The following is a 25,117-nucleotide window of genomic DNA, read 5'->3' as shown; positions in this document are numbered from 1 at the left end:
TTGGTACATTTAAAGATGTCTTTGCTTCAGATTATAGATAATTAAATCCTGCAATTTTACATATTGCAGGGTACATTGCTTTACTGCCAATGTAGAGATTTTGTAGTGCGATATATTGTGAACATTCATGTGGTTACCATCAGCAAAATGCTTTCTTGACAAAATGACTTTCAGGATAATAATCTCTCTCCTTCTCAACTTTCCTCTATCAGGCATAGCAGTTGGCAAGGACGGCACGGTGTACTTTGTGGATGGTACCGTCATTCGTAAGATCACCACCGATGGTACCATACATGCCTTCCTTGGTACCCCTGGTATCCAGGGACCTCTCAGACTACCACAATGCAGGGGTACCATGGCTTTCAGTCAGGTAAGTCAAGGACATGCTTACAGGTAGGGCATCATTAGAAAGGGAAATAGAATATTTTGGATGACCAAAAATTCTTGTAAGATACCTCAGATCTTCTCAATGAATTGTCATTTTAGCAAGTCAGTCAACAATGAACTAGGGGCTGTAGTAAAAGTCTATTCGATTTTGGCATCATTCTGTGAAGGTCTAGAAGTAGTAGTAGTAGAGATTTGAAGCTTATTGACAATTCAACAATCTCTATTTTCGTAAACTACAACAAGTGTTATTTATTTGTATTTCTTATTCTCCCTCAGGTCAAACTTCAGTTCCCAACTGAGCTAGCTGTCAACCCTCTGGATGACTCTGTCTATGTTGCTGACGATGACATCATCATCCGCCTGGGCCAGGACAAGAGGGCATCGGTCCTTGCAGGAGTTCCTTACAACTGTCCCTTGGCATACTCCATCGACCTGGGCGAGTCAGACGGCAGTGCACCAGATGATAACATCAGCACCTATGAATACCTGAGGCCTCGACCTGCCAACGAGGTTGCTCTCATCATGCCCAGCTCTATGGCATTCTCCAGGAAGGGTGACCTCTACGTTGCAGAAGCCAACCATAGGGCAATCAACCGCATCAGCAAGATATCAACCGATGGATTCATCTCCAGGTATGCAGGGCAGGAGACTACTTGTGATTGTCTGCTGGAGGATTGTGATTGCTTTGCTGGAGATAAGTTCTATGCCATGGATGCCAGGCTACACGGACCCATCGCCCTCACAGTCATGCCCAACGACGAGTTGATTGTCGCCGATCAAGGCAATTTGCGTTTGCGGAAGATCGCGCCAAGGACTCCAAAGCATCGCCTGGGTCGCTACCATGCCTATCAGATCGCTTCGCCTGATCGCGAGGAAGTTTACTTCTTTGACATGTATGGCATTCATACCATCACCAAGAACTTGATTTCAGATCAGGTGGTTTATAACATCAGCCATTCAGGCATCCTTCTAGACTCTGTGACAGATTCTGCAGGTGTCATCCTAGGGGTACATCGAAGGCTAGATGGCCAACCTTCTAATATCATCATCTCTGGGATGGGCACTCTCTTACAGATATCTATAGATTCTTTGGGGAGACTGAGTACTGTCCAAGATACCCTGAGGAATATCATCCATCAATTTGGTTACCATGGAGACACAGATCTGTTGACATTGAGATGGGAGGGGCAGAGCTTGAAAAGGATGTATGAGTAAGTTATGCTTCTATATTGTTCTTAATCTTTAGAATGGAAAGTGAGTCTGTGTGTATGATGCATTTTGTTAATCCTAAATGAAATTCAGATGACTCTTCCACAAAGAAAAACATTCTCCTAGGTTCAGTGTAAGGAAATTACCTGAAATATAATGATGAGTTTCAGTGAACATCATTGATTTGAAATATTGGAAACGGAAGATAATGGTATTAGTACAATCTATGTATGAAATGTAGAATTCAACATCTAGCAATCTGCATGGATTGATATCCCTGCAATACTTGGTGCATATCCAGGTATAGATTGTACCCCTCCCAATTGTTGAGCCAAGTACAATATCTGTATAGGCCTCTCTCTGTCTAATACATGTTTACAATAGAAAATGCACTTTATAAATCCTAATGTGATGATAAAATCCCATCATGTCATGTCCAGGTATGAGGAGGATGGTCAGCTGTCCTCTGTCAGATACCTCAACGGTCAGATGGTCACTTTGGAATCAGCGGTCAACTCATCAGCATCATCGGTCATCATCAACCAGCCCTGGCAGACCAGCCTTGCCTCTGATGTCATCCATCTGGCTGGATACATCTCCAGCAATTTCTCTCAAGGTATGGGACTTAATCATTAACAAGTTTGTTAAAGTGAAGCAGTAAAATTTGGTCTTAGTGGCCACCAATACAAGGTTGTTTGACCTAGGTAGTCTCTTATGATCTCCCTCTAGAAGTGAAAAGGTGATGTAGAACCTGTCTAGGAAGTTGTCTGATTGTCTACAGTGGCAAATTTGTCTTTTTTCTGTAGATACCCTTTTATAGACGGGTTTAACTGCTTTCATCATTATCCATGCTAAATGTAACGGGATGACTGAGTAGTACAAAATTATATCTCCTAGTTGTGGTGCATTTGGGAGGAAAGTGACTATGTGCTAAAAAGCACAAAGGCTTGGAACGTAGATACATGCACTAAGACATCCCCATCTGTGATAGAACGAAAGACTTTAACACTTGTTATCCTGTAACCTAATGTGACTCATATATTTTGTTTCTGTCACTTACACAGCTGACCTTGTTGATTCTGTGGTCATCGACCATGACAAATCGACATCGATCACCTTCCCCAATGGACTGATCATGGGTATGGAGTCCCAGCCTCATCCCTTGCTTGAGATGGAAGTAGAGGGCTCACTCTCCAAGCGTAAGATCAAGCTTCCAGAGACGAGCCCCCATCGGTTGGATTGGAACTTCTACGTTAGGAAGGGAGGCCGTAACAGGGATAGAGTACTAGTCGTTGGACGCAAGCTCAAGGTAATTATTGTGGTGGAACTGAACTGTTTGTAAAAGTCATGGTGGGATTTTGGTATGTTAACTGTGAGCCTTAAGTTGTGCGGTCTGGTCTCATTTTTTCTTACACTGAAGGTAAGATGATAAAATTCGCTATTCTATAACACAAGATGACAAGATTCCTTTAAAAAAATCTTTTTTTTTTAATGTATTACCAGAGCTATTATTTTTTACTGAATTGTCTTGAAACAATCAGTTTCTCAAGGCTCATTCCACACAGCAATTGATTTTGAATCGTGATATATTTCTGCTGATTAACTAGGTCAGGACTTCATGATGTACACATAGTGTTACAAATTGCCATTTTACCCAAGCAAATCAGTACAGCATAAATATATGTACTTTGATGAGGAAATGATAGGACTATCAAATCAAAAAGTGACTTCAATTGAATGTAACTTCATTGTAGTTTTAATTCTTACAATGTATACTGATGTGTCTTTGAATGCAGATCAATGGTGAAAACATCCTCTCCATGGAGTACAATCGTCTCCTCCGTAAGGACACCGTGCTGGACCATGATAACTCTCAGCTCCTAGAGATATCCTACAACAGTGCTAAGCTTCCCATGGAATGGAAACCTGCTTATGGATTCGTCCTTACCAACGCCTCTTATGACTCCCAGGTATATAACCACTTTGAAATCGAAATGTAAAAAATGCCTTTCAAAAATAAAGCTTGGTGGTGTCTTGTATCAACTGTTATATTTTTATTTGCTCAGCTGTTTCTTTAAAGTGTATTATTCTTATTGTTAAGTGGGGATAATTGCAAGTGCTTTATAACCTCAAGGAAAAGAGGATAAACAGATTTTTTTGTGGATTGGATATGATTGGTTTATATTAGACAGGATGCACTTTATATTATGAGTGTTTTACCCAAAATCTTGTCAATAATTACAAAATAGTATGTAGTTTTGAAAAAGAAACAGGTGTATCAGATTGACGACGCAAAATTTGATGCATCCTGCATATTCCAGTGTATGTAATCTTTCCCTTTACACCAATATCTGAATTCCATTCATGACCTATTTTATTCTTAAATTTTTATTACAGGGGAGACTCACAAGGTGGCAGAGGGACCTTATCTCAGAGTCGTACGGTTACGATACCTTAGGCCGCCTCAAGAGAATCCATCGTGGGAATAACGGTACATGGCGCTTCACCTACAACACAGGCATGCTGGTAAGAATCAGACCGATTGTTTTTTAATTTGTCAATCTTAAGTAATTAGTCAATCTGAATCTGAATGGCTTTGGAAGTGAAAACCTAAGCTTGTTCTGAGTAATGTACGCTGATGGTAATACAATGTTTGATTAGTAAATTACAATTTTATCATTTTTTCAATTTTATAAAGTATACATCAAATTATAGATGGAATACATGCACTTCAAGGAGTTGTTTTGGAATCACGACCAGACATACGATGATGACATTCAGCAGTAGAGTGAAATTAAGGCTTGGGTGGTGATTAATTTTGCATTTGATATGCACATTATTTGTGCCTAGTTCATCTACATATCATTTCTTTTCCAGTTCGATTTTTAAGGTCTTGATATGGTTAATATATGAAATATACTTCAGGAATATTTTAGAAATGAATGTTTTTGAGGTCCTATTGTAATAAATCTGTACATCATTGAGGTATTAATACAAAAAATTCTTTTGTCTCACTTACCTTACAGCCCTCTGAAGTAGCTTTACCAAACAGACAACATTATGCAATAACATATGATGGAGCTGGTAACGTAGCAAGGGTTACCATGCCAACAGGAAAGCATCACTACATCAATTCAATACCGTCAGTAGGTTATCAAAGGATCCTCTACTCTGATGGAAGTAGGCCGTGGTTGATTCTTGACCAGACCGAGGAAGGCTTGCCTCTTCGGCGCTACAGTCCAGGGACAAGTCGGAGAATGGCATACGTCTACGACAACAAGGGTCGCGTATCTGAAGTGTACCATGACCAGACCAGCGTGAAGTATAAGTACAACAGAGAGGAGTCCCAGGTCAAGCTGCTGGAGCTTCAGGTGGGTGACTTCCAGAATGCTGAACGACTGCGTTACGATGGTCCCATGGTCAAGCAGAAGATGATCCGTACCAGTGGCTTCGGGGGCTTCATGAATGGAAGGTTTGAGTATATCTACGATCGCAACATGCGCCTCCTGAATGTATTCGCAGAGTTCAACACAACGGTTCTTCCAGAGCACAACCGAGCTTATGATCCTGTCTACGGACGCCTGACGCAGCTTGGAGCTTTTACGCTGTCTTATCCTCACATCACCATCCAGAATTATACTGATCAGAATTTCGAGATGACCAAGAAGTTTGGAACATACATTCTTCTTCAGGAAGTTCAGTACAAAGTCAAAGCTGTAACTGTTGGAAGACTTGAGCTTTTATTTGATATCTCTAGTCGTATCATTTGGAACCAACTTCAAGTTGGAGATTCTTCACACACAACTGACTACGCTTATGATGCGAATGGACAGCTCATGGAGGTGAAGACAGATTCCCAGATCGCATGGCAGTACACCTACGACAGCAATGGTAACCTTGCCTCGTTCACCCACAGGCAAAACACAACACAGCTCTACTATGATGACTTTGACCGTATCACACGCATTGGTCAGATAGAGTATCTCCATGATGAAGATGGCTTCCTTCTGCAGCGTGGCGGTGAACGCTTTACCTATGACTCCAGAGGTCAGCTTGTTCATGCCTTCCAGCTCAACGTATATGAGGTTCGTTACAAGTATGATGGAGTAGGGAGGAGAATCTGGCGAAAGGACCACACTGGGCGACAGATTCAGTACTTCTATGCCGACATTTACCACCCTCACAGAATCACCCATGTCTACGACCACAGCCGCCAAGAAATCTGGTCCTACGAGTATGACCTTCAGGGTTACCTGTTTGCAGTGAAGCAGAATCAGCGCCAGCTCTACGTCTGCGTTGATCAGGTCGGCTCACCCATCGCTGTCTTTGATGAAAACCGAACCCCTCGCAAGATAGTGGAGTATGATCCTCGAGGCAACATTCTGCACGACTCCTCACCGGCATTCATGCTCCATGTCGGCTTCCGTGGCGGTCTCTACGATGCTCACACCAAACTTGTCCAATTCAATGGCCGTGACTATGACTCACTGAGTGGGCAGTGGACGTCTGCAGATGAGAGCTTCTATGAGAACATCGCCAGACCACAGAAGACGATGTACTTCAACTTGTACACCTTCCATGGAAACAACCCTATCAACCCCAAGCTAAACCCCAATTATCTCATGAGTAAGTATACCACAATTACATAACTTGTTATATATATCTCAGTTATGTCAAAAACATTGTTAGACATACAAATTTTGGATAATACCTTACAACCAGTTTTTTCAAAACTCTTAAAATTATTTTGTTTAGCTTGAAACTGTAGAAAGTACTACATTTATGATATTGCTTCCAAGCATATGGATGGTACTTACATGACCCTCTAAGAAGATTCATAATCGCCTCAAGGTTCATCTGAGGGGTAAATAATCATTACGGGGGTAGTTGAGCCAGCAAAATTTATTCCTTGACTTTACTATTAAAACAAAAAGCTACCCAATGATCAGATTATGATGAGATGTGCCCAAGAATTCTCTCAACAAATGTCAATAAGCTGCATGTTATATATCTCCTCTCTCCCTCCAGGTATGGAAGACTGGCTCCCTGTGCTAGGATACGACATGACAAGCCTTATACCTGAGGTCAATCGATACGGCAACCCTCTACCCTCCACAAGTCTGGGACGATACAGAGATCTCAAACAGTCTGCCACTCAGGATTATGTCAATTGGGCTAAGGTAGGAGATTAGTTTGAAGTTCTCTTTTTTGCTCTTGTTAGCCATAGTGTTGATGAGGTAACAAGATCTATTCAATAGGTAGTTTAAGTTACTGTATGTCAATGACTGACTGTCAAGAGATTTGCAGCATTTTGAATGTATATGAAAAACATACCTTATACCTTTATATGTGAAGTCAAGGCTTACCCACAAACAAACTTTGCCTGGCGTGGACCAGGACATTCATTAATGCCGTTAAGATAGTCTTGCCCATTTATTTGCTGAGATCTTGTTTAGACCTTTGTACTTATTGCAGGTTTGTTGGTATGGGCAGTTTTTTACCTCATGCACTGGAACAGAAAGTATTTTCTGTAATTATGTTGTACTTAAAAGTAAAATGCTGGACAGTCTGTCTTATGATTTTTTTTCTTCTTTTCTTCCAGGTAAAATGGGGATATGAGCAGCAGGTGATGGCAGCCAGTTACTCTTCCAATACCAACTTCCATGCTATCCCTAATAGACACACCGTCTCAGAGACTTCCCCTACCAGTGACCTAGGGATGTCACCGGTCAGTGAGTCATCGGTCCATTATGCCACGCTACCAACGCTTATAGACAAAGGGGTGATCCTAGCTATCTCTGGGGAGAGAGTCATCTGCCAGAAGGCTCCTGATGTGGAGAGTGATGCACTGAACATTGCCACTGTGGTCAATAACTCCCTGGTGCTGGATAGATGGCATTACTCTGACGGGCAGCGTGAGGTCAGGTTCTTTGTGAAATCAGACTTGACAAGGTACGTGAGCGATTTGAGGAGTCTTGGATACAACTCCAATATAACAGACACTTCAGATGTTGTGAACCTTCATGTAGGCACTGTACACATTGCCGCGCAGATGTACGAGGTGCCCTACGAGTTTGTGGTGATCTCTCTGTCAAACAATTACACCACGTGGAAGATCTTCTACGGAGTCACCATGCGTCAGGCGGCAGAGGTGGTATTGGAGTCGGCGCGAGAGGTAGCCATGCACCAGGCCTGGCTCAACGAACGGCGAGTCCTGGCTAGTGGTCTTAGAGGAACTTATTTCTGGACAAGCGAAGAGAGGATATCATTGCTTCAGAACAATATGGTACCAGGGTATGAGGGCCAGTACACCCTTGATCCCATGTTATATCCAGAGATCGCATTTGATGGAAATAATATCAAAATTGTTAGATCACCTTCGGAAACAAGAAGGTGATCAAAGGAAGAGACTGAGGTTCTTCCTTGGACTTCTTAGTTTTATTTCTACCATCTGTATATTTATTTACAAACGATTTACAGGATGTAGATATCAGAAGTTATTTGAAACTCCAATTCCTTTTTTGCCTTGTGTGTGTTCATTTCGTTGTCCAATAATAAGAATTAATAACTGTATCAACACTTGTTTAGGGAAACTTCACAAGTGGCAACCCCTGTGATGCATTAGCTACTTGAACTATTGGCCAGCTTGATTCTGTATTCAAAAGGAGCATACCAAATTACTTGTGGGAGGGGCTTATTAATATATATATTCAGACTTATGAAAGATACTGGTTTTAGTTCCCATATCACATCATGTCTTAAGGAGATCTTCAGGTGTTAGGGGATTGGGAAATCTAAATACGACAATAATTTAGAGATACTTGGTGTTTTTTAAATCTGGTGCTTTTGTGCATAATACATTACATTGGCCCTGAAAGAATATACCACTATAATCTTCCTTCTACGTAAGGGAGAAAAAAAGATGATATGTGATGTCTTTCATAATGGACAAGAGACGTATGTCCATGGCGATACTACGAATGTGGTACTTATTGATATTATAATCTGATAATTTATTTTTTAATGTGTTTTTAAGCTGTATATTTTTTATTGATAGGTGAACAATATTGCCAAGACTTATATAAATAGATTAGGAAAGATAGATATTCAATGAATCGCTAGTATATTCGCCAAATTAAAGAATGCTACAATTACTGTTAAATGATATTACTCCAATAATGCTGTACAGATGGGAAAGCATATCTTTAAAGCATTCATTGTGGGAGGCATGTATAAAATGATAGTTCTCAATTGATGTCACCTTGAAGATGTATAAATGAACTGAGAGTTTAGAGGAAGAGAAGGAAAAAAATGAGTTTATCATTTGTGTCTTGCTGGATGAATTCCATTTGAACACATCAAGAAAGTATGCAAATATATTGAAATGCCATCACACAAGGGCATAACATGATTTTAAACAGGTACTTGGTGCTATGGACAAGGTCGTACAATGAAGTATCATTTCAGACAACAGAGTAATGAAACAACCGTTTAGATCAAGTACATGTAATTTGTGAAATCATGTAATGGATCAATTTTATTGTTAACCCTGCGCATCCTGCGTTGGATCAAATTTATTGTGAAGTCATGTCAGAATCGTCTGTCAGATCAATATATTGTGAAACTGTGTAGTATGTACAATCAGGTACGTATCAAGTAAAATGTGAAATCATGTCTCGGATCAAATTCTTTTTGAAATTGTGTAGCACAGTCAGATCAAGTACATTTTAGGCATCAAGAGCAATGTAAAATTATTGATCTGATTCTTTATTTTGTAGAATCAATTATCAGCTAGAGTATTAATGAAATATATTCATGAGATCCAGTATGTTTGTGATATAACTGAAGTGATCAATACATCATGGTAGATCAAATTAAGTAACTGCACTGTGAAGTCATGAATTTGATTTTTGTAGACCATCAATCGGAAGTAGGATTCATTGAATGACTTTTTGACAACAAGCACTATGTGTTTGGACAATGAAGTTGTCAAAGGTCTTTTTGTATGTGAACATGCATATATTCACCTTTTTATGTATTCCTATCTTTAATGTTTTACATGATGTTTTATTGACTTGATCCAGTTGGTAGTAATGTTTGTTTCATATTGAAAGGTTTTAATAGCGACAAGAAGAGACGTGCCTATTTTGTAGAAGATTTTTAAGACATCAAACAAGATAAGCTTGAAGTCTTCACGTATTGATTGTGTATTTGTAGATAATTGAAGAGCCTTCCTTGCCACGATGATATGTGTTTCGATCACGTTTTTGTGTATTTGTATTTTCTCTTTTGACAATCAAGTGTGCTAATTAGTGTTTATTTTAGAGAAAAACACTGAATAATTTAGAGGAAGACCAGTCCCAACTTCATTTAGAAGTTAGGACTTAATTAGGACCATAGCTTTATATCATTGTTAAGAGAAATGCATCATGAAATAAATTGTCAACTTGTTTTGAAGAAAAGAAATCTTCAAAACACTAGCTTTGTTGATGTTAACTTTTCAATCAATAGTTGGGTCTATGCTCCATGAGTTATGACTATTTTATAACAAGTTTTTATCAATGAAAAGTGATCTGAATTGAGACATCTGGTGTCCAGTCTTTAGGCAGTATATACTTACTGCAAAAGGAAGTCAAGACTTCAGTGAAGTTTTGGGATATTCTTGTCTCTTACGTTAATTAAAACCTAGATTTAAGATTATATTTATGTTAATTGCAATCATGTAAATAAAGTCATGATCAACTCGTGTATATGCAATAATTGTCTTTAGATCAAGTGTGCCAAATTTTGTTTTTCTCGTACTGCGTCATGCATTAGCTGTACTATGAATTATGCACATGTAATGTATGTACAAATATTACTGATCAAATGTATTCTAAAAGGGAAACTTTCGCCTTAAAATTCACTCTGAACAAATTTGTCTGTGAAATCATATTATCTGTTCCGTGTTATTCAGATTAAGCGTCACAAAACCAAACTCACATCCTGTGATTCTTTTAAACAATACAAAGCTTTTTATGTATCAACAACAAAAATTGGAAGAGGGATTTTTTTCTTCTTGATAACAGGGCTACAAATTTTGTTGATAATTCTGAAAAGGAAGGGACATACGGTGAGTGGTTATGTTTTCACACCATACTCACTTGTCAAGTTGAGGCAGTTAGAAATTGGAGCATGATGAAATTCTACTTAAATTTGATTATATATATGTATTTATAATTCATGGTGGATGGCATTTTCAGTAATGATCTAGGTGAGATGAATTCCTTTTCTAAAATCCAATTTGAAATGTCCTCCATTCCTGCATCACGTTTTTGAGTCAGGAACTCAAATAAGTGTATGAACCGTTTGACATTTCAGATATCTTAATAAATCATTACATGGTTTTTGCTCATGTATCTTTAAAGCTTTAAATGTGGTTCGTGAAAAAGGGGAAAATATTATGATATGAAAATAACATTATGTATATTTACTACGTAATTTTGTCATCGATTTCCATCCACTTTTGTCTCTGTAATGTCTCACTTAAGTGCATGTAGATGATTATAGATCAGTGTGTAATTGATGAGAACATGTGTTTCTTGTTTAAAAGAAAAAATGTTATCCATTATGATGCTTTTGACGATGTGTATAAACCAACTGCTATGATAAATATATTTGTACAAAAAATAGTACCAAATACTTTGTATAACTATATTAAATGTTTTATAATCAATGACGTTGGTATGATTATAGTTTTATCTTTGCAAACTGAAAGTCTGTAATGCTATGTTCTGAATATGAAGAGAAAGAGAGAAATCCAAAGAGAGAGAGACAGAGAAAGAAAGAGAAACCTAAAGAGTGACAGAGAAAGAAAAAGAGAAACCTGAAGAGAGAGAAAAACCTAAAGAGAGAGACAGAGAAAGAAAGAGAAACCTAAAGAGTAAGAGAGAAAGAAAGAGAGAAACCCGAAGAGAGAGAGAAACCTAAAGAGAAAAACCAAAAGTGAGGTGGCTTGAGAAAGAAGGCAACAGAGTTTGAGGAATGAGAGATACATTGATGAAGGGATGGAAGGAAGAATATACGTGTGTTTGGCAAAAGCCAGAGAGGGGGAAAAGAGGACAGAACATGCAAAATATAAGCAGTAAAAATGGAAAAGGGGATAATTGGAAGAAGGAAGAGTAATGCATTGCTATAATGTGAAGATGGTCATTTACATTTCTCATTGTGTACAGTTTGAGAAAGAAAAGAAAGCAATATAGAAATGTCTTATTATTTAGGAGAGATATATTTCACTTGCTTATTGTGATGTCCATAACAGTATGAATATGTTTTAGGTCATAGCCGCTAGAACAGACTATAACTAGAGATTGTAGTGTCCTGAAAGGCTTGAACAAGTTGGTATCTAATAATTTTAGACACGGCATTAAAAACTGCATAACAAAATGATATCATTATAAAACATCGTATGTTTGATACTACATACAGCTATCATGTGAATACAAATGAAAAATAATAATTTTAGACAAATAATTTATATATTTATACATGAGTTTCTAATCAATTAAAAAATTAATCGCACCAATATTGCGGCTATTCACAAATAAATATGACATTCTTTCTTGTTATAAGACATACAATTTATGATAATCTTGGCTAGTAACCTTACAAATCCACATATCAAGTAGAAAATCAGTAGGTTTTATATGGAATGTATACAGGGATACGGCATCCAACTGACAAGGATGATTTTGCACAATCTTTTGATATTTTGAATTTCAAGCTCAGCTTTTAATGTATCTACATGTTGAGTAATTTAACAAATACTGGTACCTTACAAATCTATAAACATGGAGCTTGACTGCCAAACATGTGATTGATTTAGTTCTTATTATTTCATTTTCACAGTCACATTAGGCACGTTACATTATATAAAAACCCATGTTGGCTCCAAAGATGTTAATATGAAATGCTTGCCTGAATGACTGGCGTTATTTAACTGCATTTTGCGCTTACCAAAATGAGAATAAAAAGATGAAATTGTCAATAATTGATTACTTGGCACTCTTAGGGTAAACTGGTACAATTACCGGTATGATCTTTCCATCACATTTTTTAAAACACAGTTGCAAAAACTTCCAAAAAATTAAAGGAATAGACCAGTTCTGGTCATGCAATTTCATTGTGAAAGAAATGTTGTGGAATTGATCAGAAAAGGTTGATCTAGCCAGGGATATGTAAACTCACATATCCCTGATCTAGCATATAAGTATTGGTGTGTACTGCAAGGTTCTGGAATCATCAAAATGATAAGAAATTTGGCCCAGTCTTGGTAAAGTTACAAGCACTGTACACAGAAAGATGTATATATATATGGGACTACCCTATATCTATCCAGTCCGAATAGATATAATAATTTACCAAATATATCAATTAGAAGCCGGTTTCCCGCCTATTAATGTATCATCACGTATTAGTCAAAACATATTCTTTTACATGATTGTTAAAAAGAGCTTCCATCCGAACAAGATTTCTATTGGATATCGAATAGGGTATTGAAATTGCCCATTGGTTTGAATTTCCAAAGTCTTTTATAACGATTGTGTTTTTGCTTCATTCGTTTTTAAATTCGTCTTGGTTGTCAAGAATGAGTTTACTGAGTGATCTGTTGGCGTTGAAGTTCTTTTGATTTCCTGAAGTGTACATCTGTTCCGTGTAGCCAGTCCAAGATCCCAAGAACACCATAGTTGTTTGTGAATCTGAAAAAGGGAGGAATCCTTCCATCATCAACATGATAATACCTAACATACTATCCTACGACTCAACCTTCCTGCTAATGTACAACCATATATCGCCTTATGGTCACTATCATCATTATTATCATCATCATCATCACAATCATCATCATCATAATTATCGTCATCATCAGTATCGTCATCATCACCATCATCATGTACTGTACTGCCTCTTCCGACGATCAGTACTACAATCACACCAGAACTACCACTCACTGCAAGTATAACCCTTTTGACACCTCAACACACACACACACACACACGCACACACGCACCCACACACACACACACACACACACACACTCATTTAGTCACCAGGGGTGTATGATCTACGGTAGATGTCAAAGTTACACATTACATTGGATTCATATCCCACCGCTGCCACCATAATCAAATATTAATAAAAAGAAAGAAAGAAGTCCAGAAAATGTAGGCCAAAGGTGAAGTTCTACGAGTGCCTTTACTTGATTGCCTTCATATGGTAAAGCAAAGAGGGTAATATCTTAACAAAGATTATGAAATCTACAGTAGATCATAGTTTACATTGCATAAAACACATCGACCTAAGAAATCTGTGGAGGATGTATGCATAGGATGTAAATACAAAGTAGGCGATCTGACATGTTTAAGGCGGGTATTTTTATAAATGACTAAGTAGCTACTTACTTGAAGTGATGATAGTCATGATACTCTGGTGAGGGCAGGAAGGGCAGATAGTAACCCGAGTGAGTGACAATAGTCACAAAGAGGGTAATCCTAAACCACAGCGAGGTTACAAGCATGTGAGAACCAGCCACGACCGCGCCCAGGGCCACGGGGAAGGTGTTGGACAAGAAGTAGTCAAATGGATGACTGTAGAGGGACACCATACCGAATGGAGCAGTCCACTCGTGATGCTTCTTGTGGAAGGTCTTGTACATCGATGGATGGTGAAGCAATCTGTGAATATTCAGGAAAAACAGTATTTTGAGAGTGGATGGCATGACACTTGTTTCACTGGCAATGGTGAATGATGTCAATGGTTCTTATGCCGGTGGCATGTCGGGGCAAAGGAGGATAAGCCATTCTTCCTCGTGTCTACGTTAATTCTTCTTCTTCTCTGTTTTGGCTTATTGGCAATTAGTCAGATGTGACTACCATTAAGGGTACCACGAAGAGCATTTCCCCCAAAAGATATGACCAAGGAAGCAATGAAGTCAAGGAAGCAGAAGCCAAAGAAAAACACATTCTGATACACTACATCGGGTTCATACAAGTTACCTTAATGGATTGATGGACTCACACTATACATCAAACAGTATATGTTTTCATTTGGTATTAAGACCTTAATCGATAATGACTTTTGACATTTAATCTTAAATAATTAACATGAGTTACAATTTAAACAGGTATTTTTAGCAGCTTAAATGCAGATTTATATTTCAGTTTTAGTCTGTTGGACGAAAGACTCTATATTCCTTTTGATCTCTTTTTTCTTCTTCTCAGTAACCTATAAAAGAGTATCTAACCATCCGAAGGTTATATTCTGCAAGTAGAGTCATTGATGAGTCTCTGATATCATGAGAAAAATGCTTTCAAACAAAAAATTAAAAATTAGAAAAATAAAATAGATCTCGATATCTCATTTAAATATCTGTAGAAGGCATGTGATAAAGCTTACCTGTGAGTATAGTAGAAGCCGATTTCTTCAACCACAACACAGATAGCCAGTTGACAGATTGCAGTCTGGAAGCTTGGTAGCTCATCGACAGTGATCCCACTTCCTCTCCATACAGTACCATAATGAAGAGCAACCAGAATAGGAAGACTGTAGATGGTTTGGTTCAGGAATACTGTCCAAAGGGCCTTCAGCAACCTACCTGTGGGAATCTATTTAAAGATATTAAAGGTTACTTACTTTCTTACCCTGTATCTTCTCTCTCTCTCTCTCTCTCTCTCTCTCTCTCTCTCTCTTTCTCTCCCTCTCTCTCTTTCTCTCCCTCTCTCTCTATCGCTCGCTCTTTCGTTCTGTCTTCTCTGTCTGTCTGTCCCCCTATCCCCCCCCTCTCTCTCTGATAATCAGCACCAGATAAGTTTTAACAGACATTGCTAATCTCTTCTGTCAATATCCATGCATTGATCGAATTCAATGACACAGAATCTCCATAATAACAGAGATGGTTGCAATGGTAAACATTTTGGGCCAGTTTCAAACGTACCACATCTTTACACATATAATTTTGTAAATATTGTGTCCTGAACGCTTGATCTTTCTATATTCTGAATCTAAACAATTATATTTATTGACCAAGAAAATACGTATGCAGTTTTAACAATTATAATATGAAATCCTCCCTGAAAATATATAGGAGTATATTCCATGTTAATACAAATGAAGATAACATTTCTTATCGCTCTCTTGAGGAGCGTGCTTTCTTTGCTTTACCTCGGTTTGATCAGCTTGAATTTTGAGCTTGGTAATGAACTTTGGTTTTCCAGTCAGATCCATGATCAGGAACAAACATCCCACAAACCAATGCTCCAAGACAGAGTAACAATGCAGAACTTGAAAATTGCATCAAGAAGAAAGTAAAAACTTTTCAATATATATTTTCTTCTTAAATCGGGCTAACTTTTTCTTACTCGGAAAAAATAATACTTCTATATGCATCTTCGAGACATTCATGAGTCTGGGGCTCTAACTCTAAGATCCAATGTTTTCAACAGTATAAATGTGGCACAGGACTTGTCTCTGAAGTTGAAGTTGAAACTGAAATGGAAAGGGCCTGATAGCCAATACCAGGACAAGCCAAATTCAACTTATGAAGTCAAAATTACTCCTCAAATCAGTTGTGTTTTTTTGTATTGTTTTGCTTTACTTGCCAGGAAATTTCTTAAGCAAATACTTTGAAGAACAAAGTGCTCAAACTGATAAGATTGCTTTTTTAAGGGCACTTGATAATCTTAATGATATGCGTCTGAGGGCAAAATAGTTACTACACTGAGGATAGTGTGCATAAGACATCAGACAATGTTATACCTCAAATTATAATAAATGTATACAATAAAATACCATGTAGATAAACATTTTGACAAATGTTGTATAAGGGTTCAACAGATTATATGCAGAATGAGTTAGAACGCCTGCATCTCGGGAGATCAAAGTCAGATCATTTAACTTATGTGAGTCTCTGATGATTATATTGTGTTGTGTTGGATGATTTGCTTCAATATTTAAACAAAAACATGATCTAGGTGACACAAGTGCTTTGTACTTAAAAATTAGAATTTACATATACGACATACCTAAACCCATTTTGACCTGATTTCCTTCGAAATAGTCATAGAAGTTTCCCCATTGTCTGGCTATGAAGTCCCCTGATGAAATCCAGAATGATTGGCCATGGTGAAGAAGAGAAGTTCGAAAGACAGCACAGACTACAGCTAATGTAACAGCGAGAAGAGATAGAACTGCAGTCATCATGCTGGCTTCGTGCTTCTAAAGATAGAGTTAGAAAGGGAGAGTGGGAAATCGATGATTAGAAAAGAGAGAGAGAGAGGGGGGGGGTTATAGTGATATAGAGTCATATAAACATAAAGAACAAAAATTGTCCATGGGTTTTGTTTATTAGCCGACAGAGGTGAATATATAACGCGACAGCAACTACTTTGGACAAAATTACTCGGGGCAATTTCAGTACCGGTACCTAAAAAATTATTCTTTAGCTGACATATTCTGACATATTCCCCTCTTTTTACTATTGATCTTTTTAAACCCAGTCTTATGCATTTTAATCTTCTTTTTATTGGACTCTCGGTCTGTACCTGATTTAGTTATTGCACAGCTCGAGAGCCCTTTTTTGATGTAATTGTAATGATGTATACTTATTCGTTTATATGTCCTTTTTGCAATATTTACTGATAATAGTTTAGTTATTTGATATTTTAACTTATGTAACTTATGTATTTATTCATTACTGCTATTTTATTATGTATATTTGATTTAAATTTCATTTTTGTACCCAAGACAGTGGTCAGTCTTTGGACTGTTTGCTCTTGGTTTTTGATGTTTTGATTTCAATAAAATCCTATTTTATATATATATTATTGTATATCCCATAGAAAATTCGGTTAGTATGCCATGAGAAAGTTCGCACAGCTCAAAAGAAGATCAAGAAGGCTTTTGAAAATGCCTATGTCTTAAAAAAAAACATCACTTCAGACTGCCTGAAATCGGGCATGGGTGACTTCTTGATAATGGTTTTGATGTCATATAAAAGAAGATTCTTGAGTAATTTACGGAAACACTCTTTATATAAATTGGACAAACCTCATCCCAAAACCGTTACAGTGGAGGTACGATCGAGTGAGAGGTACTCTACATAAATCAATAGAACACATAAAATTCCTCATCAACAACAGAAATCCCCATTTTACAACTTACCTTCGACTTAAAATTTTCATCGGGGACTGTCTTGTCCTTTTCAACATGGCATCCATTATTCTCCTTTTGGCGACGAACCATGGTGATATATCATGGATGATTTCTTCGAATTTGTATGAATCTAAATTGAGAGAGACGATTTTCATATAGTAAATGTTCCCTCTTCTTCCTCCAGTATACTGTCAAGACAATCAATGGTACTTCATCGTACCGCTACCTTAGAGATTGTAGGTTTTTCAAAACACAATACATGTATATTATGATTAACCAACTATACCAGCTAAAGTCTATATGAAGTCGACATCTATGAACTCTGCATTATGTTTCTTGGAATAAATTAGTATGTAGGATATGTGGTAAGGCCGTAAGGAATTCATTTTAAAAAAATGTACAGCTTTTCAACTGTTCTTGTCTATATACAATTATACATTGCAAAACAATATTGATTTTCGTCCTTCAAACACCACCACAACTGGTATTTGACCTGAACACAAACAGAAATAGGAAATTGAATGGGATCACACGTACATCAGAAACACAACACATTCACAATACAAATACACTCAGTCGTACAAGTATACAGTAATAAGGAAAGATATATATCTGTTTACAGTGGTTGTTTCACTGGCCCGTAGAGTTGTTATCGCTAGTACAGTGTCATATTTTGTATAGCAGAATCCGCCATAAATTAACCGACGCTTGTGTCTTCTCTGTCTTCAGCATAATATAGCACTGTTCACGTACATTTAACATGGTTATTATTATAACTGAAATTCACTTCATAACATAAACAAATAATTTACTTACGACTCTAAAGCGACGAGACATGTGAGCGATCGACACTTATTAAACTAAACCCCTTGTGCTATGGCCCAACTCGTCACGGACGAGTTCTGTTACATAATAACAAACTTTTAACCGACCTTTGTCATCATGTGTATGAATTGTTGACATGATCATAACAGTCCTTGGTATACCAATCTACATAGGCTGTAATTGTATTCAGGGATGTTTCGTATAGACCTACGTACGTTCCAGAGAGCTTTATTGTTCCCTCGGTATATAAGCAATGGGTGACGTAAGTCCGTTCTGGAGAGAAAGAAGGGAGAGGGGAGTTGACAACCGGGCGCCGATATTTTTTTGCGCGAACACATACATGATTATGATTTTGTCAACATTTTAAAAAATCTGATTGATTTTGCTGAAAACCAATGGTTGTATTAGTACTAGCCACCACTCCATCATAATTGTGTTGTTTTGTTTGTTTGTTTTTTTTTTTTTTTAGGGGGGTATACCCCATACCCCGGGATTTACGTCCGTGGGGAATATTAGAATGATAATGATATTATGGGAGTTACGCGTACAAGCAGACCCTATAAATGATAAGAAAGAAACCCCCACTAACTAAAGAGGTGGAAAATGGATGCCGTAATGTATCGAGTAAAGGGGTAGTGTTAATGAATGCCCCCTCCGCCAACCCATTTGAAGACCTATAAAGAGGTTAACAAAACTTGCAGGTGGGAGTCATTAGCAGGTGGGTTGCCTTCTCCCCAAGCGCGCTAAGTGGATTCTGTTTCTCAGTTTCTGGACATGCCACTTATGAACTTATATTGGTACTACTGGAGTGCCGCGCTACATTTTTGTTATCATTATTATTAGTAGTAGTAGTATTATATTTGTTATAATTGTTGTTATTATTATTATCATTATCATTATTATCATTATTGTCATCATCATTATTACCATTATCATCATCATTATTATAATTGTCGTAATTAACATTATTATTGTAATTATTATTAGGCCTATCTATAAATTATTCTTTAAATCATTACTATAGATTAGTAATCGAGGCTACTTTTTGCATCGTATGATAATTAGTTAAATTAAAGATGAGTTTTGGTGGAACGGGGATGTGGGTAATTTAACGTATCTCCTCTCTTCATTTTCTTTCAATCTCTCCCCCCCCCCCCCTCCCCCCTCCCCCCCCCCCTTTCTCTCTCTCTCTCTCTCTCTCTCTCTATCTCTCTCTCTCTCCCCTCTCTTTCTCTCTCTCTCTCTCTCTCTCTCTTTCTCACACACACTCTCCCCTTATGTCTCCCAACCTCACTCTTAAGAGGCGCCTATACGTATTAACGTAAATGCATCACGTGATTCAGTAGCGTAATATTGGTCAGTGTTGATTCGGATATGTCCTCCTCTCGTCCAATCAAATATCAGGACCTACCTACGCAATATCAGGGGTTGATCAACTTTCGACCAATCAGTAACAGAATAGGGATGCATACAGCGCTGGCGTTAGTTGCATGAAGATCGAAGCCTATTATAGTTCTGAGCTTTTCTATCTCACGGTTTATATTTTGATTTTAGATTCTTTTAACATCCGAATATCTGGGGATTTAATGATAACATTTTCAAATGAACAAAACGAAAGCATAAACAAAATTAAGATATATGTCAGTCAGTAGAAAGGGAAAAGAGGAAAAAAAGAGTATGAGCACTCAGACTGAATATGTGTTGAATGAAATTATATTTGATGAATAAAACAGTATTGCTGCCCTTCGTATAAAGCGTTCATTTTGCTCATAAGTTCATTATAAGTTCATTTTATTGATCAATTAAAAACCAATAACATTAAAATGTATACTTGTGAGATAAAATGAGGTTAAACATCGGCCTATTTTTTTAGGTAAAACAACAACAACAACAACAGCACAAAAAAAACTAGCTGAGTATCGAACTCGATACCTTTCAATTACTAGCGATCACCTATCGACGAGAGGTGTCTCAAAAAATGTAGATAAAATGTTACGACCACAAAAATAAAAAAAACAGAAAATGTGACAGCTTGAGAAGGTTCATATCTACATAATACTGATTGGTTGTGTAAAGATCTTTAAAAAGTAGGCCTACTACTAAACAATAAACTATAAAGCCAATCATAAGCGGTCTACATTGTTGCCCATAAAGTTTGATTAAAGTTTGTTAACCTCTTTTCATGAATTTTTTTTCATTTCATTTCATTTATTTTCTGATTGAAATGAAATGATTGTGACAATATGATTTGTACTTGACAGAAAAGTTTTTACATTTTCTCAGTTTTATTTATCAATCTCTTTGATTCTTTAGATTGATCAATAAAGTTCTGAGAAGATATAAACTTTATCTATCAAGAATAAATTATATTGTCACAATCATTTCATGAAAAAAGGTTAACAAAAAATGATTCTAACTTTATGGGTACCAGTGTTTTATACAAATAAGCACGGCATGAGTAAGCGTAAAGGTTAAATTGCAAAGTACGATAAAAGAATATATTTTAATATGAAATAAACAAACCCTCGGAGTGAATACAAAATTACAAACAAAAATGCACAGTGTATCAATTTTGAATGAAATGGAATGCTTTAAGTGCTAAAAGATTTAATGTACTCCTTCACAAGGAGAAAATGAAATACCATTTTAGATAATACGATTCAATAATGATAGTACAAATAATAGGTCCATTTATATAGCGCAGCCAATACTATATGAATATACTCTACTGCACTTATAGACCGGGAGCCAGGGGGGGTCAACCTAGCTGGGAGGGAAACCAATTTTCATGTGCACAGACGTAAAGACCGCATAGCACAATATAAGGAAGTGACCGTCTGGCATGTTCTAACTGGTGGGTGTGGCCAGGGGGAGGGCCCAAAGTGGTCAAAAAAATGAGCTAGCTCAGCTGGAAAGGAAACCCTATGAAACCCATATGAGAAGATTCGCCATAGTCTCGAGGTACATGAATGAACAATGCCAGACGTTTTAAGTGGTGGGGGGTGTCCGCCAGACGCCCTCAAAGATGTCAAAAAAATGAGCTAGATCAGCTGGAAAGGAAACCCCATGAAACCAAAGGGAAACTGTTCGGCAGAGTCCACAGATGCACAAATGGCCACTGCCAGACGTTTTAAGTGGTGGGGAGTGCCTGCCAGACGCCCCCAAAGTGACCCAATCCCCCAAATTGGGCTAGATCAGCTGGGAAGGAAACCCTATGAAACTCATATGAAAAGATTCGCCATAGTCTCGAGGTACATGAATGGACAATGCCAGACATTTTAAGTGGTGGGGGGTGTCCGCCAGACGCCCCCAAAGGGGGTTCAAAAATTAAGTTAGATCAGCTGTCCAGAAAGGAAACCCCATGAAACCAATGGGAAACTGTTCAGCAAAGTCCACAGATGCACAAATGGCCACTGCTAGACGTTTTAAGTGGTGGGGAGTGACTGCCAGACGCCCCCAAAGTGCCCAAACTTCCAATATTGAGCTATACCAGCTGGAAAGGAAACCCAAAGAAGAAAAAAAACATTAACAAGATTCATTCAAAAAGTTTCAGGTTTTTTTCTTCAAAACCTCTACCGCCAGCTGTAGTCAAATTTGAGCCAGTTTCCCTATCTTCAGTAGATAGTAAATTATTCTGAGGCCAGTTTCCTTGATTGTTTTCCTGCTACTGAAGAGATGTATCTATAGACAACAAATGGGTAAGTTTTAAGCTTTATATTTTGTGATGAATTAAATAAATTTGACAATCAAATCAATCAATTCTTTCTGTTAAAATAAGTAGGAAATGGTGTGGAGTGAAGCTCTAAACATGTGATAAAAACTTAATTACAGTCCCATGTGCAAATTTTTGAGTAAGTGCCTGTAAGAGTGCAGGGAGTTTTCCTTTCATAAAATGTTTTAGGTATTTAAAAAAGCAAACAAATATCCAATTACAAATAAAACTTTATTTTAGGACTCTTTTAGGTAAGCATAGGTTTTAGTGGCTAAAATAGTGACTGTTCAGTTCAGCAATGTGTAGATCTAGAGACTAGTCTAGATCTAGACCTAGACTAGCCTAGGTCTAGACTACTGACTAGGTCTATCTCATCTGTTAGCCGTGAGTCTGAGGAAAGCGAGAAGGGGTTTAAGATTTTTGTTAAAGGTAAGAAGCGATATAAATGATGACAAACATTGCACAAATCTTTCTCCTATTTTTTTTTTTTGGGGGGGGGGGGGGGGTGGTTAGGGGTGGCAGCTAGGGTCAGGGGCGCGCGGCGGCGATCAATCTGGAAATTTGAAAAAGTGGATAAAAAAAATTTAAGCAAATATTGACTAAAGACCGCAACACACTTTAGGCTCTGGAAGGCCCATGAGTGCAGCGTTTAGACAAATAAAAATGCTTGGAGGCAGTTCCCTCCGAATAAAATTCAAACATGGTTTAGATCTATTTTGTAATTCGATACCAGTCTACAAATGTTGCTAAAAATAAAATGGCATAATTTTCCTCTGAGCTTTTCCCTTGAGGCGGGCCCCTTGTTGCTCATCTGACCGTAATTAAATACCTAAAACCCCTGAGCTTCCAAAGGCTCTGTCCCCTGGACCCCACCAAAGGCCCTAAGGCGGCCCCTAGATTCAAATTCAAGTTCAGATTTTATTGGTCCAAAAGGAAATTTGTTGTGTTTACATGCATTATTCACAGAGAAAAATAGATAAAATGTACACAGATATATGATCATTTCCTACAATCAAATAGAAAAGAGTATAATTGAGTGATACATTTTAAATTTTACATTTCATTCAACAGACGGATAGAGTACGGAACAAAAGTGTTCAGGTACCTCGAAGTGCAGGATGCTCATCTGGTCTCCTCATGCCTAAAACCCAAGAGCTTCTGGGAACTCTGCCCCCTGGACCCCACTCCAATTAGTGACCTGTATGCCAGTGTCACAAATAAGGTATCAAATTATGCTCATCTGACCGTAATTAAATGACCAAAGCCCCTAAGCTTCATGGGGCCCTGGACCCCACCAAAGGCCCTAAGGCGGCCCCTTGATTCAAATTCAAATTTAAATTCAGATTTTATTGGTCCAAAAGGAAATTTGTTGTGTTTACATGCATTATTCACAGAGAAAAATAGATAAAATGTACACAGATATATGATCATTTCCTACAATCAAATAGAAAAGAGTATAATTGAGTGATACATTTTAAATTTTACATTTCATTCAACAGACGGATAGAGTACGGAACAAAAGTGTTCAGGTACCTCGAAGTGCAGGATGCTCATCTGGTCTCCTCATGCCTAAAACCCAAGAGCTTCTGGGAACTCTGCCCCCTGGACCCCACTCCAATTAGTGACCTGTATGCCAGTGTCACAAATAAGGTATCAAATTATGCTCATCTGACCGTAATTAAATGACCAAAGCCCCTAAGCTTCATGGGGCCCTGGACCCCACCAAAGGCCCTAAGGCGGCCCCTTGATTCAAATTCAAATTTAAATTCAGATTTTATTGGTCCAAAAGGAAATTTGTTGTGTTTACATGCATTATTCACAGAGAAAAATAGATAAAATGTACACAGATATATGATCATTTCCTACAATCAAATAGAAAAGAATATAATTGAGTGATACATTTTAAATTTTACATTTCATTCAACAGACGGATAGAGTACGGAACAAAAGTGTTCAGGTACCTCGAAGTGCAGGATGCTCATCTGGTCTCCTCATGCCTAAAACCCAAGAGCTTCTGGGAACTCTGCCCCCTGGACCCCACTCCAATTAGTGACCTGTATGCCAGTGTCACAAATAAGGTATCAAATTATGCTCATCTGACCGTAATTAAATGACCAAAGCCCCTAAGCTTCATGGGGCCCTGGACCCCACCAAAGGCCCTAAGGCGGCCCCTTGATTCAAATTCAAATTTAAATTCAGATTTTATTGGTCCAAAAGGAAATTTGTTGTGTTTACATGCATTATTCACAGAGAAAAATAGATAAAATGTACACAGATATATGATCATTTCCTACAATCAAATAGAAAAGAATATAATTGAGTGATACATTTTAAATTTTACATTTCATTCAACAGACGGATAGAGTACGGAACAAAAGTGTTCAGGTACCTCGAAGTGCAGGATGCTCATCTGGTCTCCTCATGCCTAAAACCCAAGAGCTTCTGGGAACTCTGCCCCCTGGACCCCACTCCAATTAGTGACCTGTATGCTCGTGTCACAAATAAGGTATCAAATTATGCTCATCTGACCGTAATTAAATGCCCAAAAACCCTAAGCTTCATGGGGCCCCGCCACCTGGATGCTCATCTTATTTCGTCCCCCCTATATATGTGCAGATTTACCAAATTATAGCAGATATAATTGATTTAGTAAGATTAATCCAAGAATCATCTAAGATTTAAAGTATATATTACTCCTCATCCTGGTAAATTAAAGTCTTGATAAATAGGAAGACACTCTAGCCGTTTGAACTCAGAGTAAAAATGACATATAGGCTTATCGTATACATGGTATAA

The 25,117-nt window shown here is 37.8% G+C and overlaps 2 protein-coding genes across 3 annotated transcripts in view; one reads left to right on the top strand and one right to left on the bottom strand.

The window, feature by feature from the left end:
• The window catches only part of LOC105439982 (teneurin-3-like), a 52,401-nt gene extending 41,087 nt beyond the window's left edge, over positions 1–11,314 (top strand). For both annotated transcript variants that reach the window (XM_030980475.1, XM_030980476.1), the window contains 9 exons: positions 213–370; positions 664–1,598; positions 2,037–2,212; positions 2,661–2,905; positions 3,393–3,566; positions 3,994–4,122; positions 4,623–6,222; positions 6,625–6,776; positions 7,199–11,314. In XM_030980475.1, the coding sequence (XP_030836335.1) occupies positions 213–370; positions 664–1,598; positions 2,037–2,212; positions 2,661–2,905; positions 3,393–3,566; positions 3,994–4,122; positions 4,623–6,222; positions 6,625–6,776; positions 7,199–7,993 (4,364 nt within the window). In that variant the 3' untranslated portion in view covers positions 7,994–11,314. The remainder of the gene's footprint in view (positions 1–212; positions 371–663; positions 1,599–2,036; positions 2,213–2,660; positions 2,906–3,392; positions 3,567–3,993; positions 4,123–4,622; positions 6,223–6,624; positions 6,777–7,198) is intronic.
• Positions 11,315–12,986: 1,672 nt separating this feature from the next.
• Positions 12,987–18,752, bottom strand: LOC579139 (fatty acid hydroxylase domain-containing protein 2). Its single transcript, XM_779271.5, has 7 exons — positions 18,601–18,752; positions 17,794–17,914; positions 16,656–16,848; positions 15,796–15,914; positions 15,031–15,239; positions 14,037–14,309; positions 12,987–13,334 (listed from the first exon to the last, which is right to left on the bottom strand). Exons 2-7 carry the CDS (start codon positions 17,872–17,874, stop codon positions 13,229–13,231), a joined length of 981 nt encoding a protein of 326 aa, XP_784364.3. The 5' UTR covers positions 17,875–17,914; positions 18,601–18,752; the 3' UTR covers positions 12,987–13,228.
• Positions 18,753–25,117: the final 6,365 nt, after the last annotated feature.

Source organism: Strongylocentrotus purpuratus, unplaced genomic scaffold (genome assembly GCF_000002235.5).
Source record: "Strongylocentrotus purpuratus isolate Spur 01 unplaced genomic scaffold, Spur_5.0 spur5_scaffold_11, whole genome shotgun sequence".
Lineage (NCBI taxonomy): Eukaryota > Metazoa > Echinodermata > Echinoidea > Camarodonta > Strongylocentrotidae > Strongylocentrotus > Strongylocentrotus purpuratus.
This window is presented reverse-complemented; position numbering and strand designations above follow the sequence as displayed.